Here is a 17,352-nt window from a genome sequence, read left to right on the forward strand (position 1 = left end):
GGCGTGGAGGGGGAAGTGGAAGCGCCCGTGGTGCGACTCGTCGCCCGCCGTCCCCGAGCCCGGGGCGGCCCCTGTGCCCGTGCAGGATGCCGCGGAGCCGCGCGCGGTGAAGCCCCGGCGGCGCGGTCCTGATGGAGGAGCCGGTGGCGGAGGAGTGGCAGGGGGCGACCCCGAGGGGAAAGGCCTGGGCCAAGAGCAGGGACTCGTGGCAGGCGTCGGAAGCCGAGGATCCGGCGGCACAAGGCGCCGAGCGGGCCCCGGACGAGGAGGAGGAGGACGAGGAGGATCGCCGCGGCGGGAAGCTGCCCCCGGCTGCCGAAGCAGGTCTGTCCCGCAGATGGGGCCCGGGGCTGGGGCTAGGCACCGGGCTGGGGTGCAGGAGCCAAGATCCAGGCACCTGGGGGTGGGAGGGGGAGGCACTGGCAACGCCCAGAGAGTAGCTGCTCAAGCTGTCTTGCTTCTCTCCCTCCTTCCCACCTGTCCTCCTCAAGGCAACGTCCCCAACGAGAAGATCGCAATATGGCTTGAGGACTGCCGGTGAGTACTTCTCCTGCCCACCCTCTGCATTGGCTGCAGGCCCCAGCGTTCCCCTGCCAATCCAAGGATCGGGCCCCTCCAGCACATGGCAAGGAGAAGGGGGGTATTGCGACCACCTCTTCAGGTTTCGCATCCCTCCTGGTTTTACTAGGGGACAGCTGGAGGAATGACCTGCGCTGTCAGGTGCGCCTACGGGATAGCATCCAGTTACTGCAGGGGTCAGGAGTTGCATGGGGGAGAGCCTTCCCAGTTCAGTCTTTCCAGCTTCTTTTGTCTCTCTGCTTGGTGTTGACATCTCTCATAGGACGCGTCATCTGTCGTGGTCAAGAGTCAGGGTTTTTTCCCCCCTAATATTGATCGAGGAACTTTATTAGTGCAAAGAGACAGAATAATCACAGAAGCTGCTGTATCCTGTCTGTAGCTCCTATTTAAGCCTTCCCTACTCCCTTCTGGCCTGGCTTCCTGCTCCAGAGTTAGAGAAACAAGATATCTACTCTCACATCCTCTATTTTTGTGTAAAAATCAACATTTAATAGACTAGATGTTCAAATGAGTCACCAGCTACCATTTGCCCAGATGTAATCATGTTTTGGCTGTGACGGAAGTTTTGTCCATTTGACTGGCTGACTTTACTGAATCCCAAGCGTATACATGCTGTGCACTAGATTTGGTTCCCTGCGTGAGCGACTCCCTTCTGCTAAGGATGTGGTAGGGATAGCGTTACTGCTAGGCTTGCCCAATAGTACCCCTGAGTTTGGAACAAGGTGATGTGCTGCTTTCTTCCATTTGCGATCCTGTACGCTTTTCAGAGCTACGTCTGATATTTTTCTTCTTTGCATTTTGTCAGGACTCGGTGTTTATTACAGTTCAGGTGAGCTGCACTCTAATAGTTAAGGATGAAATCTCAAGACTTTTTCTCGATTGGGGTTCTCATTCATTCTAAGTGCAGCCATTTAAAGATGAAAGTTTACCTCTAAGATTAGCAATGCTGTTCTAATTTGTTGACCCTGTAAGCAGCTGAGCTTGGCTTACTCCATTGACAAATGCATGGCTTGATTTATAGCTCAACAGAGCTATGAGGTCTTTGTTATAAAAATCTTTTTCACAGTCTGCATAGTCTATTTATTTCTGTGTGGGGAGCTGGAAGCAACAGGCATGAAATTGTACTGTATCCTAAAAGTTCAGAGCTGACACTGTGGCCTATTGTGAGATGCTTTTTCTTCTAGAATACCCAAAGAGAGAAGATGCCGTTTAAACTTTTCTATTATGTGGGCTTCAGGGGGGCAGGGGATGAACACAGCTTCAGCAAATCTTGGAAAATAGTGGCTAAAAAGTAGGTCTTTGGCTACTTAGTACTAAACAAGAAGCTTTTTTTAGGATTTGGGAAAAAGATTCTTCCTGACACTGCTTTGTCGACATCATTCTCCACTGTCGCTGTGTCTGCGGGAGTTTTTGTCTGGAACTTTCCCCAGTTCTGTCGTTAACTTTCCTCAGTTAACTCCTTGGTGCAGACTTCTAAAGGAGCAGTACACACATCATCAAAATAGGCAACTTGCAAAGTTATTAACTAAATGCTCCAAAAGCTATATTGCATGAATTTTTTAATTTCCTAGTGCTCATTCTTGTGCTTGAGCAATAGTATCTGTTTAAGTCAGGTCACTGAGAACATGCCTGGGTTTTCTTAACAGCTTTTGCTACTGACTCATTGTGTGAACACTTTAACTGTTTCCTTCGTTTCACAGTAAAGGAAACCAGGGCATAACATTTAATTAACAGAGGTAGCATGGGTTAACTAATGGGTGCATGTGTGAAAAAAATTATGGGAGTGTAAGTGTGCTGGTTGTAGTGTGTTTGCTGCCTGACTGTGTACTTTCTGTGCAAGATTAAATCTTTTCCCTCTGTTGTTAGAATGCACAGAGGCCACTTTTTACCACTGTTCCTTTTTAGTTTTTATAAACTTTATAGTAAAGTTGCATATGCTTGAGCCTTAAACCTTGCAATTCTGCCCTGGAGCTTAGTGACATCAGCAAATTATTCAGACTGTTCTTGTGGCTTTTGCAAAGCTCTAGTGGTTTGTTAATGTCAGTGGTTCCCTAGGATGGAAACACAGTCTTAAAGGGCTCAGGCCTGCGTCCTTTGAAGCTGATGGCAAACTCCTGTTGACTGACTCCTGTATTTTCACGGTGTGATTGCATACTCTGGACTCTTCCAAGTGTGTGCAACAAAAACAGAGCAGTTGTCTTTCTGTTTCTAGTCCATTTTATGGCCTGTTCTCACGAGTTAGCAGAACACCACCTTCTTCAGTGCGTAAAAAAACACTAGAAATGAACATTTACTTGTTAAAAGAAAGTGTTTCCTCCAAGCGGGGAAACAAATAGTAAAAACCATTTTTTTGTTCCTAAGCTTGTATAGATCCTTACAAAATGTATTAAATGCAAGATCAGATTTGATCTTCTAGTCTTAGTTTCTGCTTTGGGTTGATGTTTGTTACGATAGTTTGTGGCAACCTTCTTTATGATGAACTGCTGTGAGATTTATGGTTCTGTTTGTTTCAAAATACCATCAACAAAGTAGCATTTGGGAGGAAAGTAGTTAGTAGCCATCTATATTCACCTTCATGTGTTAGCAGTTTGGGACTCTATTGAGTGAGTTTCTCTGCTTCTCATCTGCTTTGCAGAGAATAGAGAAATTCCCCTTATGTTACCAAAGGTCCTCTTATGGTCTTTAAACTCGCCTCTACTGTTAAGTGAGCATGCACCACGCTGAGCTTATTCACGTAAGTCTGTGCAACATCTGGTTATTACACAGGGCTCTGACTGGTGGTCTGTGTCATGGTTTAGAAGCATCATTCTTATGTTGAGGCCTGCCTTGGTTTCTCCCTTATTATGCCAGTATTTTGAAATTATTAACCAAGGTCACAAAGGGTTTCTTTTTTAAGATATACACATCCTAGATCAGTTGGGTGCCAATTTTACATTGACACAGACTAGAGGAAATCTTCCATCTGATCTCCAGATTGGCTTCTAATGGCAGAACGTTTTTGCCATGGCCAAAAGTGTCTTCCAAGCCAACAATATGGTTTACTTTGTTGGAAAGTGTCTAGGAATGTTTTGTGCAGATTATTTGGGGGAGTGGAGTCCTTTAAATCCCCCAAAGAGAAGTTTGCTATTTTTTAAATTTTTGAGCTCAAAATAACAGAACCAACAGACTACTTAATTGCATTACAGCTGCCAAGCAGAATTTTTAAAAGCCCAATAAAACATCCTCGTCTAACTTAATGCTTTCCTACGGCAACCAATATTAGAACAGAGAAGCAAGCATGGCCAATCTGTAGCATGCATGCCACAAGTGACATGGGCTGCCTCAGTGCTGTGAAACAGGCAGCACCAGGGGCCAGATTATGGTGCTTCAAGAGTTTGATCCCACTCATGGGCCATGACACCCATGGTAGATTGTACAGTACTGGGTAGTTTGGGTAAGGTGGAGGGAGCAAGGTAGACATTTGCTTAGTGGTGAGAGTATGGGGTCATGGTGTATAAAGTAAACCTATTTCTCTGTTCCTGTTCATGCCTCTGGCATGCAGAAAAATGAATTATCATTAGTTTGAGGTACCAAACTGGAAAATCATTTTTGATTCCTTGATCCTAGTACAATGCAGTTTATATAAGAAGGATACATATTCCATTAAAGTAGTATGAGTGGTATACTTGGTAGCTGTGTTGGTCTGAGACAAAAAGACATACAAAAAACTAGAACTCTTTGTTCCAAAATGATACCTTTTATTAGACCAACTGGAAAATGGCAAGAAAATTGTCCATTTAAGGTAGTATTGCATTTCACTGTACTACACTTTATATATTTTTTCATTCTGGTTTGTTTCTGATTTCAGTGAAGTTCACATTCTGCCCTGCCCTATTTTATACCTGCTTCGCTCACATGACGTTTCACTTAGGGTTGTAACAGAAGGCAGCTCCTTCATGTTGTGCAGTAACGCTCCTGGCCTTGCTCTTGGGCATGAGAATGTACTGAAAGTGCCCTCAAAATTTGCACTTTCTGTTGAGTGTAGTGTAAGGCACTTTGAATCAAACCTAACCCAGCTTATGTGCTGTTGAAAATGCTCTTTAAGAAATGTTGAGTGCAATCATGTGAAGGGCTTCTTACACAGATAACTGCTCCTTATTTCAACTCATGCTCATTCTCAATTTAACTGATTTTTTTTTTGGTAAAACAGGATAGAAAGTGGCTGTGGCTGTGTAGAAATGCGAGCAGGAAAGCAAACAGTTGGCTTGCAAAAGCTTCTTTTCTGGTTAGCTGTTAACAGGCTGCAGAGATGAGAGGCTTAGCTTTTGAGGAAGAATGCCAGCTTCTCTGCTTGCTTTTACCATTCTCTGCCAACCAAGGCATGCACCACTGGCTTTGTCTGTGGAAGTTACTGCCAGCAACTTTGTGTCACTAAAAAATAAGACATACTGAAGTGGCCACCAGGGAAAGAAAGGGAGAAGAATAGAAATATAGCCATTAAAGCCAGGGAATAAACAATAGGCACAGTTGTTAATTCAGAACATAACACTTGCTGTAGCTTCAACAGGTTTAGTAAAATACCCTACTTGCTTTATTTAGGGCATAAAAGAGGCATGCAATCCCTGGAGATGTGAGTTTCTCCAGGTTTGTTTTGCCACCTGGTGCTCAATCCTGTATTCGAACAATATTGTTTTAATTGGCATCTCACTGTAACAAGATTTCCCACCCCCCTTTTTTTAAAGGGCATTGTCAGAAGTCTAACTTGTTCTTTATCGAAGGGCAGCATGTAATGATAGCAAAATGCTTCAGAGGAACAATTTGCATTGTAAAATAGAAGTTTTGTTATATAACCAATACATAATTTTCATTATGGAGTTTGGCTTTAGAACAAGTAAGATGCCATTCCATAATTTTTTGCTTGTTTATGAATAATTTTATGTAACTTTTTAATGTTTTTAAATGCAGGAACTGTGCATAATATAAATAAAGAAATGATTGGATTTACCCTTTATTAATCATGTTTTTTCAGATTCATATTGTACCTGGATTCAAATTGTGTTCTAGGTTTATGCTAAGCTGGGTTTATGACATGGGGGGGGGGGTGTTGTTAACCATCATGTTATCCATATTAGTGGAGAACATGTATTCATATTTGATAATTTAAAGCACTTGTTCATTGAATAAGTAACATAAACATCAGTCCCTCTTGATGGTGGGATTTTTGTTGTAGATTTCAATGACATCAGAATCAAGCCTTTGCAGAATCCTCTCCCATCTTTTTAGAAATAATGATTACAGATGGCATTAAATTAAAAACTTAATGTAAAGGACCTGTAAAAATATTATCTGGTAAATGACTAAGACTTAAAATAGCTGTCAAGATTCTTATCTTATTTCTGATTTAAATGTATGTGGCTTTTAATTCTTTCTCTCCAAAGTTTGGATGCCTGGCTCTAGGAATTTAGTACAGGAAAAACGCCATCATTTTTTGAGTAAATGAGTTTCAGATGAATTCTGATGCAAAAATTCTCTTGTGCTGCTTTGTTTTTAGCAGTTATATAGATGTTATGATGAACCATCATTTTATTGACAGCCTGACTTGTGCTTTGTTTGTGATTCCTGGCTTGGAGTTCATAGGTCTGATTGCTGTCACTTTTATGGGCCTGCTTTTTTTCCCCATAAAATTGTTTGTTTATAGGGCTGGAGATTATTTAGCAAGTTATTTTCAGTTCCTGTGTTTGTGCTTTCTGGGGATGGAGGGAGGAATAAGTGCTGCTATCATGAACTTGTCATATACTTTAAGGAAGGACATGAAGAAGCAGAATATTAAACTAGCATTAATCTCTTCTGTGGTTTCAGAACGCCACTGGGAGCCTCCCTGGATGAGCAAAGCAATCCTATGTTGAAGGGTAAGAAAAAACTCCATATCCAGGAAGTTTGCTTTTATGCTTTTAAACTTTTGGCTTCTTTGTATATTAATTTGAAAGCTTACACTGTTTTTGAAGTACAACTACAGTAGCTCTGTTAGTGTTTACCAGAGTTTTCTGTTCCTGTGCAGTTGTACCCAAAGAATTGGTGTGGGGGTTGGGGGGAATAAATATTTTTTTAACTGTTTAAAAAAATCTTTAAGATGACTAATCCAATGTTTCACCTTACTTGAGGCAAACTCTGAAAAAAAAAATGAGCGTTTTAACATGCTTCTAAAACGAGGTTGGCTTTGGGTACATTCTTTCTCTGCTTGTACTAACTGAAGTTGCCACACCTGAAAAACTTACTATATGAGCAGGACAGAATTCTAAGGTTCAAAGTACAAAAAATTTGCAGGTAGTGGCAGAGCACAGAAATTGCACTTTGAGTGTCTGGAGTTTTAGTTTGAGTTCCCTGCTTTTACACAGAGGGGAAGAGAGGGAATGCCTGATCCAAGTCTCCTTTCTGAAGCCTGGTAAGAGGTCTGAAGTCGTGACTTAATATCAGATGCAGGATAGCTGTTGGATGCAATAGCTTGGAACTGGTAGTCAGCATTTAATTAGATTGCAATTTGATGTAGAAATGTTGTGGAGCTGGAAACTGGAGGTATTTTATAGCCACCTCTTACTCTTTTACTACTTTTAAGATAATCGTTCTGTGATTTGAATAGTAACTGCAAGTAGAAGCCTTCAGTGGATTTTCAGGTTTCAAGTACTGAAATAGTCTGGAAACATATTTTTCTTATACTACTGCATTTAACTGCAAATGTTTTAACTAAACAAAAGTACTGAATGAGATTTTTTGGGGGAAGAAAATATTATAGCACTTTAGGTGTTGAACTGCCAAATGTACATTTTCAGGCATGCTGATGAGAAATGGAGGAAGTTTTGAAGATGACTTATCCCTGGGAGCTGAAGGTGGGTATAGCAGGATTCTATGGCTCAAAGCAGAAATAAAATGTAACATTTAGTAGTGTGATGTTGTTGTGTCAATCCTGTGGTTTCCCATCTGGTCAGAGCTGGCTAGAAAACCATGTTGAAATTCTGCAAATTTAAATACATTTTGAAACTTTGTTTTTGATCAAATGGTTCTGACTTATCTCCAGGCCAACCCTGAAAGAAGCTTGTATGCCAAAGGAAGCAGCATTCTGTTCCTTTCTCATATGCTTCCATGCCAACTGCAGTAACACAGTCCAAAGAACTTGGGAAAAGGAGTGCAGGCAGTGAGAATTTTTTTTCCCCCCCCTAGTACTTGTGCTTCCTCTCCTTAGGCCAGATTTAGCAGTTGGGCATGTGTATCTCACTTCTTTTGAAATCAGTGGGACAAGCTCTTGCATGTTTTTGAGGCCAAATAGAGTGTTAAGTGCTCAACTTGTAATAATTCAGAGAAATAAAGAGGGACTGAGAGATGGAAGGAAAAACTAAATCGGGAGACAACAGGTAGATAAGTATATAAAAATAAAACAATTCCCAATACTGAGATGTGGCAAATTGTTCAAACAGTCATTTTTTATTCTGACACCATTTTTGACTGTTGCTGTTGATTCTGTAGTCCTTTTGCTTCTTTCTGATGCCACCATCTTCTGCTCTCTCCACCTGGTTTCTTTTTTTGTGCCTTTGGGTCCCCCTTTGCACTTGCAGGTGTAGGTATGATCACATCTAATGTGTGATCCATGCAGTTGTGCCTCTTACTGTGCCCCATCTTGGGCTCTCCCTACATTGGCAAGAAGCAGGTTTTCATGGCTGAAACCCCACTTTGCTGGGGGGCTCCCAGCCATGGTGTTGTGTACCGAGAGTCTTGCAGCTGTTTGGGGGGCATGGAGTTAGTTCCCTCGCATCCCTCTGGCTTGGAGGCCACATGTGTTGTGTTGCATCTCCCAGACTGCCTATACGTGCAAACTTTAAAGCTGAATAGAAGCCAGGTATTAAGTTATTACACATTTTCAAGCAATAACTTTATAGCTAGTTAGACCTTCTAAAGGTGGGGTAGTTAATTTGCATTTGTAGCTAGTCTAAATTTATCACGCCATTAACAAGAGGGGCATTGAAGCAGAAGGAGACGTGACTTCAGAGAACAGATTTTTCTTTAACCTCATGGTCTCAAAGCTATGATCAGTCCTGCCTTTTAGTGGCCTACATTTTTTTTTCTTTGCCAAGAACCAATGGGGAGAAGGATTTGTTGCTTTGTGCCCAATTGCCTTTAAGGGTTTAGTTTTGAGAGCTGCAAACATCTGGATGTCTCATGCGTTGCAGATACTGATCAGCACCTTATATATCTGTGCCATTCTTATCTTCAGGAAAAGACGTATAAAGATTTCATTTGCTTTGGGTCCAAATATGTGTTCAAGTTTAAACAGACAAAACCTTGCAGCTTTGAAATATTTTTGCATAGGGCACTAAGATAGCTTTTTCTCTGTGGCTATAGGGGACAGGACTGGGAGCAATGCTCAAACTGCAGCAGAGAAAATTCAGGTTGGAGATTAAGAAGAACTGTCTGACTATGCGGCTGGTTAAGCATTGGAACAGGCTGCCTAGAGAAGTTGTAAACTTTCCATCCCTAGTTTTCAAGAGCAGGTTAGCTGGACACTACTGGGATGGCTTTTTAGTCAAAGATGATCTTGCCTCAAGCAGGGGGCTAGACTAGATGACCTCATGAGGTCCCTTCCAGCCTTACATTTTATGATTCCTATGATCCCTCTAAGTTTTTAGGGGAAAAAAACCCAAAACAGATTACCATTCAGTATAAGGCCTGCCCCTACTCTTTCTTGAAGACCGTGCGACCTCAAAATATCAGGACTGGGCCCTTGAAAAGGAAGTAATTCCACTTTTTCTTTTGAAAGTACTCTAAAATCATGAGGAAGGAAGCTTACTTGACGTTTACCTTGATTGGCTTCTCCATCAACATCACTTATTGAATTAGAGTAAATAGGATTAAAAACTATATTATTTAACAATTTTTTCATTTGTTAGGCTTCCCACAATACAAAGTGTTTCCCTTTTTTGCTTTTGGTACAAATCCAATCTCTGAATGCAATTGAGGGGAAAGTTCAAAGCTGCCAAAATTGGCTGAAAATGTTCCAATATCAAAATATTATTTTGAAAAATATTTTTTTTCCCTTGCACTTTCCCCTTTTGGTCCACTCTGAAAGCCTCTTCCCCCCCCTTGCTGTAGAAGTGAAAGGGGCCCTTGGTAGCCAAGATGGTTCAGTTATGTGTAGGGATGGCAGGGTGCAACATTTTGTTCTCTCCAAAGTATCACCCAGCTGTGATGTGGTGGCTGTCTTGATTTTGTATGGAGCTTTGTTTTGAGAATGGCTGGCTATAGTTTTATCAATTTGTTGTTGCATGGACCCAAACAAAATTACATTCACTTGAGGTTCTGTATGAAGAGGGACTGTACAAAATCCAGGAACACATGGCACCAGTGGTAAACCATAGAGAAAATCTACAAGTCATGGGTAAAAACTTCCTTGCTAGGTTCTGGAACTATGCAGCAACATGCCTATTTGTATGTGTTTGGCTTAGGGAGTGGGGTTTGGTCCTATATTGCATGAAAGATTTTTAAAAAAAGAAGATACTGCAGGCAAGTCTTACAAAGGCAAATCTCCCTTTTCAAAACAGTCATGTCTATGTAAAGAAAGCAGGTTTGAGCCCTTAATAGTTTGCTTTCTGTTGCATCCCACAGTTATGTGATACTGGCTTGTATGGCACCACCAGTTTAGATGCTGGATTTTTATACCAGAATATTTTTCTGCTGTTTTGTAGACTTTTCGCCATTAGGTAGCTGATTCTCAAGGTTGTTAACATACTTTCCTTGCCCATATCCTGTAACAAATTTGCTGATGTTGTGTAGTTTCTTTGGGGGTTAGATCTTCAAAAAAGATTTGCAGCAGTGGGTTGACAGGACAGATATGTTTCTTGAAGAAAAATGTTGTCATGGCACTCTTACAGATGAAGTCAAACTGTTACCACTTTAAAAAATGTCTGTTGAGCTGGCTACTATACTTACAAGATGCGAACCTTAGCTTTTTACACGAAGTGACCCACAGTATTCCCTTTCCTGAATCAAATCAGACTAGAAACAAATGTCCTAATACTGATAGGATGTATAACTTGGTATCCTTTATGTCCTAATTTGTGTACAACCTTTGTTTAGAGCTTGGAAATGTTCAAAGAAGCAGGGCTTTGTGTTCTTGTTGCAAGGTGTGAGTAAATCCCATTGAATTAAAGAATCAGAACTAGTCTTAACCCTGAACAATCTCTATGCATTTGTCTGAATAGACCAATTCTGCATGTTAACCACAGGGTTCCTTTACCCGTTTCCCTAAGCCCACAGACATAATGACTTTTTAACAAAGAAAACCAAAACACTCATGTATGTCTTTTTTCCATATATGGATTACTTAATAATAACTTTGCACACAGCATTTCAAACTTGTATGTTTAACTGTAGCTTGTGTTGACTTTGTATACGTGTCTGTGTGAGATTCTCTGAAACACAGAAGTTGGATAAAATAGAAATTTTAGTTTTAAAACAGACTATGGGAACAGCCAGCACTAATTGTTACATAAGTGCGTGATCTGTATGTGTACACATTTATACGTAAAGCATGGAATCTGTTAGGTAGAGTGTTATCTAGGAACCTGTGTTTGTTTGCGTGAGTGGCTGCCATTTTCTTATCAACTATTCATAGTGCGATACCAAAGAGCTATATGTGCTATTCTTTTGTTTTTCCACAGCTAATCATCTACAAAGTGATGCTCAAATGGAAACGTGGTAAATATTTTATTTTTTTGTTTGGCTTCAAATAAATGAGGCGGGCTATGTGATGGAGTGAAACTAGATAGTCTCTTAATATTATTACACTCATTCCATGCACAAATGTTTACTCCTTTAAAACAGATGTCACCAATATTACAAAAACAGGATGAGTTTTAAACCAACTAAACTATAAATAGATCCCTTTACTTTCAGTACAATTGATCCAGATTTTCTAGTAACAGAGAGACATCTTGAGACACAGCAACTCCCTGAAAATATTTAACTGTCATAATTTACACCTTCAATTCAGGTACCCTTTTCTGTTTGCTGTTAGGGAGGAAATTTCCCCTGCTTTCAATCTTTGACAAAAAAATTTGGTGAGAAAAATCCCATTTGGGAATAGGAAGGACTGTGCTGAAGAAGGCTTCTGAGTAATGACCTTGCATTCAACCCCCAAAGAGAAGCTTTAATAAATATAGTCAGAAATTCAATATATAACTAAACAAGTCATCTTCTTACTCTATCCCCATTAGATGTAATAAGAGCCCTTTTATTAATGGACCCAGGAACTCTGAGTTCCTTTGTCTTCCAGGTGACTGTTCTTCCTTCCCCTTGCACATCAGGTTGCATACAAATACGAGTCCCCAAGTCTAGAGTTAAGTACCCATGTCCCCATCCATCATACCTGAAGAAGGAAAACGATAAGGCATGCAGAGTACAGGGATTCATTTAGGGTACTGGGTAAATGTTGCAGTAGCTGTTAGGATTGCAGGGTAGTGACAGTCTAGGACCAGGGAGGAAAAGAGAGATGTGGCTTAAGTAAAGGGCAGGGTAGATTTTTGCCTTATAGACTAGTGTAAGTAGATATCTGTATTTAGCACAAGCTTTCATAGGCTAAAGCTCATTTTGGGTTGGACATCCTGGTTATGGCCAACCCCATTTTCCCCCGATCTGGAAGCTGTCTCCACTTCCAAGATGTATCGTGGAGGTTTGTCCTGCTTGATGTTGTTCCTTTTGGCTCACAATGCCTAACCCCTGCATTTCCAGGGGTGAAAATCTCAGTATCAGAAGTGAGGTGAAAGAGGGGCGAAACCCAGAACAATTCCGGTATGAAGAGGTGGTCCTTTCAGGGAAGCAGGGAATACAAACCTGCTTGGGGTAAGGAGCACTGTTAACAATTATGAGTGGGGTGCTGTGTTTGAATGAGGGTCTGAGAAAAGAAGAAAGTAGGACTGTTGAGAGGGAGATCAGAGCTTTGTTTTCTGAGTTGTCATGTGCCTTACATTTCTCAGTAAATAACTCTGTGTCTGGAGTGTAAGGATTTATTACTACATTTGTAAAATAAAATATGGCTAATGTAAACCAGGTAATGCAGAGCAGGAAAAGAGAAATCTACCAGATTGGAGGTTTACTGTTCCTTAAAGACTGAGAATTCAATGTTTTGAAAGAAACAGTTTATCAGAGTGGTATTGTCCACTTGCATTGACAGCAATGGTATGTTGGCCAAGGAGAAGAGACTGCAGTTCCGCCAGAAAGGGAGAAGTATGAACTCCACTGGGTCAGGAAAAAGCAGTGCAACTGTTTCAAGGTAAAAGAGAAGAGTGTTTTGGAAGGTGTGGCACATTTCCGTGAAATTTTGCATTCTCTTTATGGCAAGAGTTGCTTGTGTTCCTAAGCTAAATAGATTTGGCTTGATTTATATGTATTTTTGTGCTTAACTAAGAAGGGGGGAATATTTACTTTTGGTTGTTTGAAAAACCTTTAATTGTGGCTTTTAAAAATACTTAAAAGATCCCCAAATTTTGGAAATGTCTAAATTTTTTTAGAAAGATTTCATTTGAAAGATCTTGAGGGTGTGGGTTAGGTTTTATAAATAACAAGTTTGCATCTGAACTTCAGCTTTTTTAAATTTCTCTGATGATTTTAATCAAAATCCCAAATGGTAACCCCTCCAAAATTTATAAACTGGGCCCATTTACTTAAAGTACACTGAACAGCCAAAGGCAAAACTTCAGTGAATCACAGGTTGGTGGTCTGAATTAGCAACTACACTAAACGGATTGTACCCTTGAGAGAGATGTAAGGGGAGGTAGGGAAAACCCAAATCCATCTTTTCATTTGTCTAGTGTTTCTGAATTACTGGAGCTTTATGAGGAAGACCCTGAAGAAGTGCTCTATAATCTTGGATTTGGAAGAGATGAACCAGACATTGCTTCTAAAATTCCACCAAGATTTTTTAATTCATCATCATTTGCCAGAGGAATAGACATCAAAGTGTTTTTGAATGCCCAGATGCAGCGTATGGAAGTGGAAAATCCAAATTTTGCTTTAACAAGTAAGTGTGTTTTAAAGTAAAGGTTAAATTAAGCTTTTAAAATGGTAAATAACGTCAGCAGTCAATGTGTAGTCTAGTATTCTGGAAAGCTTTTTCAGTCTAAAGGGTAGCTGTCTTTCCATTCAAAATCAGTAATATAATTTTAGTTTATTTTTAACTATATGAAAAGTTGATTATAGGTATTGTACAAGTTTTGTGTTTTGTTTTATTTTTTCTTATGGGGAAAGCAAAGAAAAGGATCAAAAGAATGTTGTCATAATCTTTTGCCTTCTGTTTGGTGTATTGCTCCTTTTGTGAGTCTATTCTAAATTCCCTTTCATTGTAATGTCAAAACATGAAAACAAATCATTTTCAGAAGTGCTTAGCATTGACCTAGCTGTGCTCCCAGTCAATGGGAGTATTGCAATTGACTTCAATGGGTGTAGAATTAGGTCAGCATGAGCACATTCACAAATCTCACTCCAATAATTTTAGCTTGGCTTTAAAATTGTTAGAACAAAGCTATCAATTCTACTCTTAAATTTTACCTTGTGCTTTGTTCTTATGCAGGTCGTTTTCGTCAGATTGAAGTACTTACTACAGTGGCCAATGCATTTTCTTCGTTGTATTCCCAAGTGTCTGGAACTCCTTTGCAGAAAATTGGCACCATGAATTCTGTTCCTTCCAACAAGGAGGCATCTAGCCCACCCCCTTTAAACCGCAGCAACACTGCAAGTCGTTTGATGAAAACTTTATCAAAGCTTAATCTATGTGGGGCCCAACAGGCAGGGGAAAGTAGCATAATTTTGTCTCCCGTTGAAAAAGGGAAAAGCCCAACTGCCCAAGAGACTGAGGAATATGACTTTAAAAATGAATCAAAATTACCAAAACACTTTAGAAAGAAAGATTCTTCATCTTTTTTGGCTACGGTAAAGGAGGAAATGTCTAATAATCAGTTCATTATTACAGACAAACTTAATGCTGCAAACCTTTCTGCTGGAGTTGCTGGTAAGCAAGCTGAGACTGGATCTCATGCAGATGCAAAAAATAGTGAATTGCCAAGTTACCAGAACAGACTATCCGAAGAATCTGGTATTGTGGTCTCGTCCAATTTCAGTAGCGATTCTACTAGTAGTGAGCTAGAAAGTAGTATTGAACTGCAGAATATGCCTAAACTGAAGCCTGGTAAAGAACCCTGTGGTCTTATAGCAAATCCATCCATAACAAACCTAATGCTGCAGCAGAAGGATTCATTTGAGATGGAAGAGGTAGGTGGACAAAAATTACTTCATTTTGCATTGGAATTCATATTGCACACTGTCTGTTATTGCAAGAGCATTCTCTCTGGTATACCCCCACAGAGATTTCTTTGGCAACACTTTTTCAAAATTCTTCAGGTGATAAGGGCTCTTTCTTTGGAGACTTTTCTATTGTATCTAGCTGTGGAAGTGCTTCTTTTTTTCTGGATAAGCAGCACACATTTTGTACTTCTTCATTTAATTTCACTGTAGTTACTGAGAAGTTTCTTGTTATCATAACTAGATCCAAGATAAAGCCAGGGTAGTGGTGTATCTTTATAGACAAACTGAATCAGAGATGCATGAGCTGTCATGCTCACTTCATCAGATGCATGGCTAAACAGCCTTCTTTGATCATAGATCCAGGATGTCTCATTCTTTCATTGTATTGTATGCTTTTTTGGATCATGTCTTCATGTACCAGGCATGTCCCCAGAATAAATTCTCCAGCTTCAGAGTCTTCAAAAAAAAAAAAAAAAAAAAAAAAAAAAAGAGAGAGTGCCTCCTGGTGGATCTTTATTTAATGTGGTCTAGAAACAAATCCAACTTTGTAAAATAAACTTTCTTTGCTTGAGGAAATATTATGGATGCACAGAGTCAGGGTCTTTTTGAGAGTGCAAGAGAGGAATCCTATACATGAAAATGTTCCCATCTGGAAGCTTTTGGTTTTGATTAAGATTCTGTGTGGTGTTTTTATCAAAGTATGGCTAAACATGAATTTAAAAGTTGTAGTTGTTGAGTCTGCTTAAAATATTGAGTATAACCCAAGGGCATGCCTCCAGCAGTGGCCTAGACCCAAATTCTGTCAGATCCTTTTTACTGTTATGTTTGTCCATCTCTGTAGTGGTCTCTGTCCTGAAGGACTATTCCTTGAAGGACTATGGCTTGAAGGAAAACATCTCGGTTTTTCATCTAGCAAGACAGAAACTGATCATTTTAAATACAACATAAAAATGGCTACACAGAATCCTTACAATCCCAGAACTCCCCTTTGGGATTGTTAGGTGTCTAACGGAGCATGATTTGTGTAAACATTATTTTGTGGAAGTGTTTTTAAATGGATAGTGCCCAACATATTAACCTCTATCTTTTAATTAATCTAAAACTGGTATGTGATGATGGAAAAACTTTAGAATTTAAAAGCAGTTCGTTTGAATTTTAAAAAGCCTACTGGATGAAAAATGTAGTATTTATGAAGGTCCTGGGAGATTACAAGGATTGTATAATACCTTTTGTCCATGCAGAACTTGACAAATACTATGTCTAGTGCAGTGTTAGCTATGGACACAAATGAAGTTTTTGTAACTCAAGTAAAGAACTTAACCGTTTTTGGGTACTGTTATAAACGCATAGTAAACAGTTCAAGTTCTCAAATCTGAGAAGAAAGTAAGTTTTCTTCTCAATCTTGACCTTGAATTAAGGTATTAGATTAAAATTTATATAGAATTAAGTGGCTTCCACTCAGTTTTCCTTTGGGGTGAGTTGTACTTTGAGGTAGCACTTTGAACAACAATTGTACAAATGGTTGTTGAATCTTTGCAAGGCAAATGGACTGAGTTAGTATAGTACTGGTTGACATAGCTGATGATACTGGTGAATAAACACAGCTGTTTTGGCAAGGTGAAGTATAATGTAGGATTGAATTGTGTTGAATTTTTGTTTATACAATATAATGTATACATTTCAACTGTTTTCTAATTCCCAAGAGGGAGGGATTCAGTTTTGCTTAATAAAATTGGAACAATACCCGGTAGCTTAATTTTATTTTTGCATGTTTTAAAGAACATTTTAATGAACAATAAATGGTATAAAAAGAAATGAAAATAACTCCTCCTACCCCCTTCCTGGTTTGGTTTGGAATGTATTCATACAAGTAAGAATGATGACAAATATATCAAGGAAGCTATCCCTATGCTTACCAATGCCTTGGAGGATTGAGCTCCATTAGGAAGTCTGTCACTGTAAAGATAGCTAGTGTGGGACTGAGTCAGAACAGGATTTCCCTCAAACACCCTCTCTCTTAAGTTAGCCAATTAGTTTCACTGAAGTCTCCCTCTAACATTAATATTGGCTAAGGAAGTGGGGAGGGGTAATTTTTGCTGTTGTGAGTTAGTGTTGTTGGATTGCAAATACGACTGATCCTGTATCTAAGCCAAGGTCAAGAGGTGGAAGATATTTAGAAGAGAAGGGGATTGGCAGTTGAGAGGCTGAGATCTGAGATCCTAGCCATCAGAAACAGAAGGGAAGAAAACTAAGGCATCTTTCCTGGAAGACCAGTCCAGCCAAAGGCCTGTAAAAATGACTTTATATTGTTTACTCTTTCTTTTAAGGTAAACTAATTTTAGTTAGAGAAAAAGCTATTTATAGTTCTGCCGTGTACTTGGCTATAAACGTAGCTGTATTTTGCAGTGTAGCAAGAACTGTACCGAGTGGGTCTTTTTTTTTTTTTTTTTT

The 17,352-nt window shown here is 39.7% G+C and overlaps 1 protein-coding gene across 4 annotated transcripts in view; it reads left to right on the plus strand.

Annotated features, from left to right (window-relative positions):
* SSFA2 (sperm specific antigen 2) overlaps nt 1-17,352 on the plus strand; it is a 62,925-nt gene that overhangs the window by 337 nt on the left and 45,236 nt on the right. Inside the window, exons 2-10 of one of the 4 annotated variants that reach the window (XM_019523047.1) lie at nt 86-324; nt 492-537; nt 6,418-6,467; nt 7,386-7,442; nt 11,265-11,301; nt 12,334-12,444; nt 12,776-12,874; nt 13,413-13,621; nt 14,171-14,868. In XM_019523047.1, coding sequence (XP_019378592.1) covers nt 132-324; nt 492-537; nt 6,418-6,467; nt 7,386-7,442; nt 11,265-11,301; nt 12,334-12,444; nt 12,776-12,874; nt 13,413-13,621; nt 14,171-14,868 — 1,500 coding nt within the window. In that variant the 5' untranslated portion in view covers nt 86-131. Of the gene's footprint in view, nt 1-29; nt 325-491; nt 538-6,417; nt 6,468-7,385; nt 7,443-11,264; nt 11,302-12,333; nt 12,445-12,775; nt 12,875-13,412; nt 13,622-14,170; nt 14,869-17,352 lie in introns of those variants that run through there. The other 3 variants (XM_019523046.1, XM_019523048.1, XM_019523049.1) reach the window with 3 other exon arrangements.

Source organism: Gavialis gangeticus, unplaced genomic scaffold (genome assembly GCF_001723915.1).
Source record: "Gavialis gangeticus isolate Ggan-Ray unplaced genomic scaffold, GavGan_comp1, whole genome shotgun sequence".
Lineage (NCBI taxonomy): Eukaryota > Metazoa > Chordata > Crocodylia > Gavialidae > Gavialis > Gavialis gangeticus.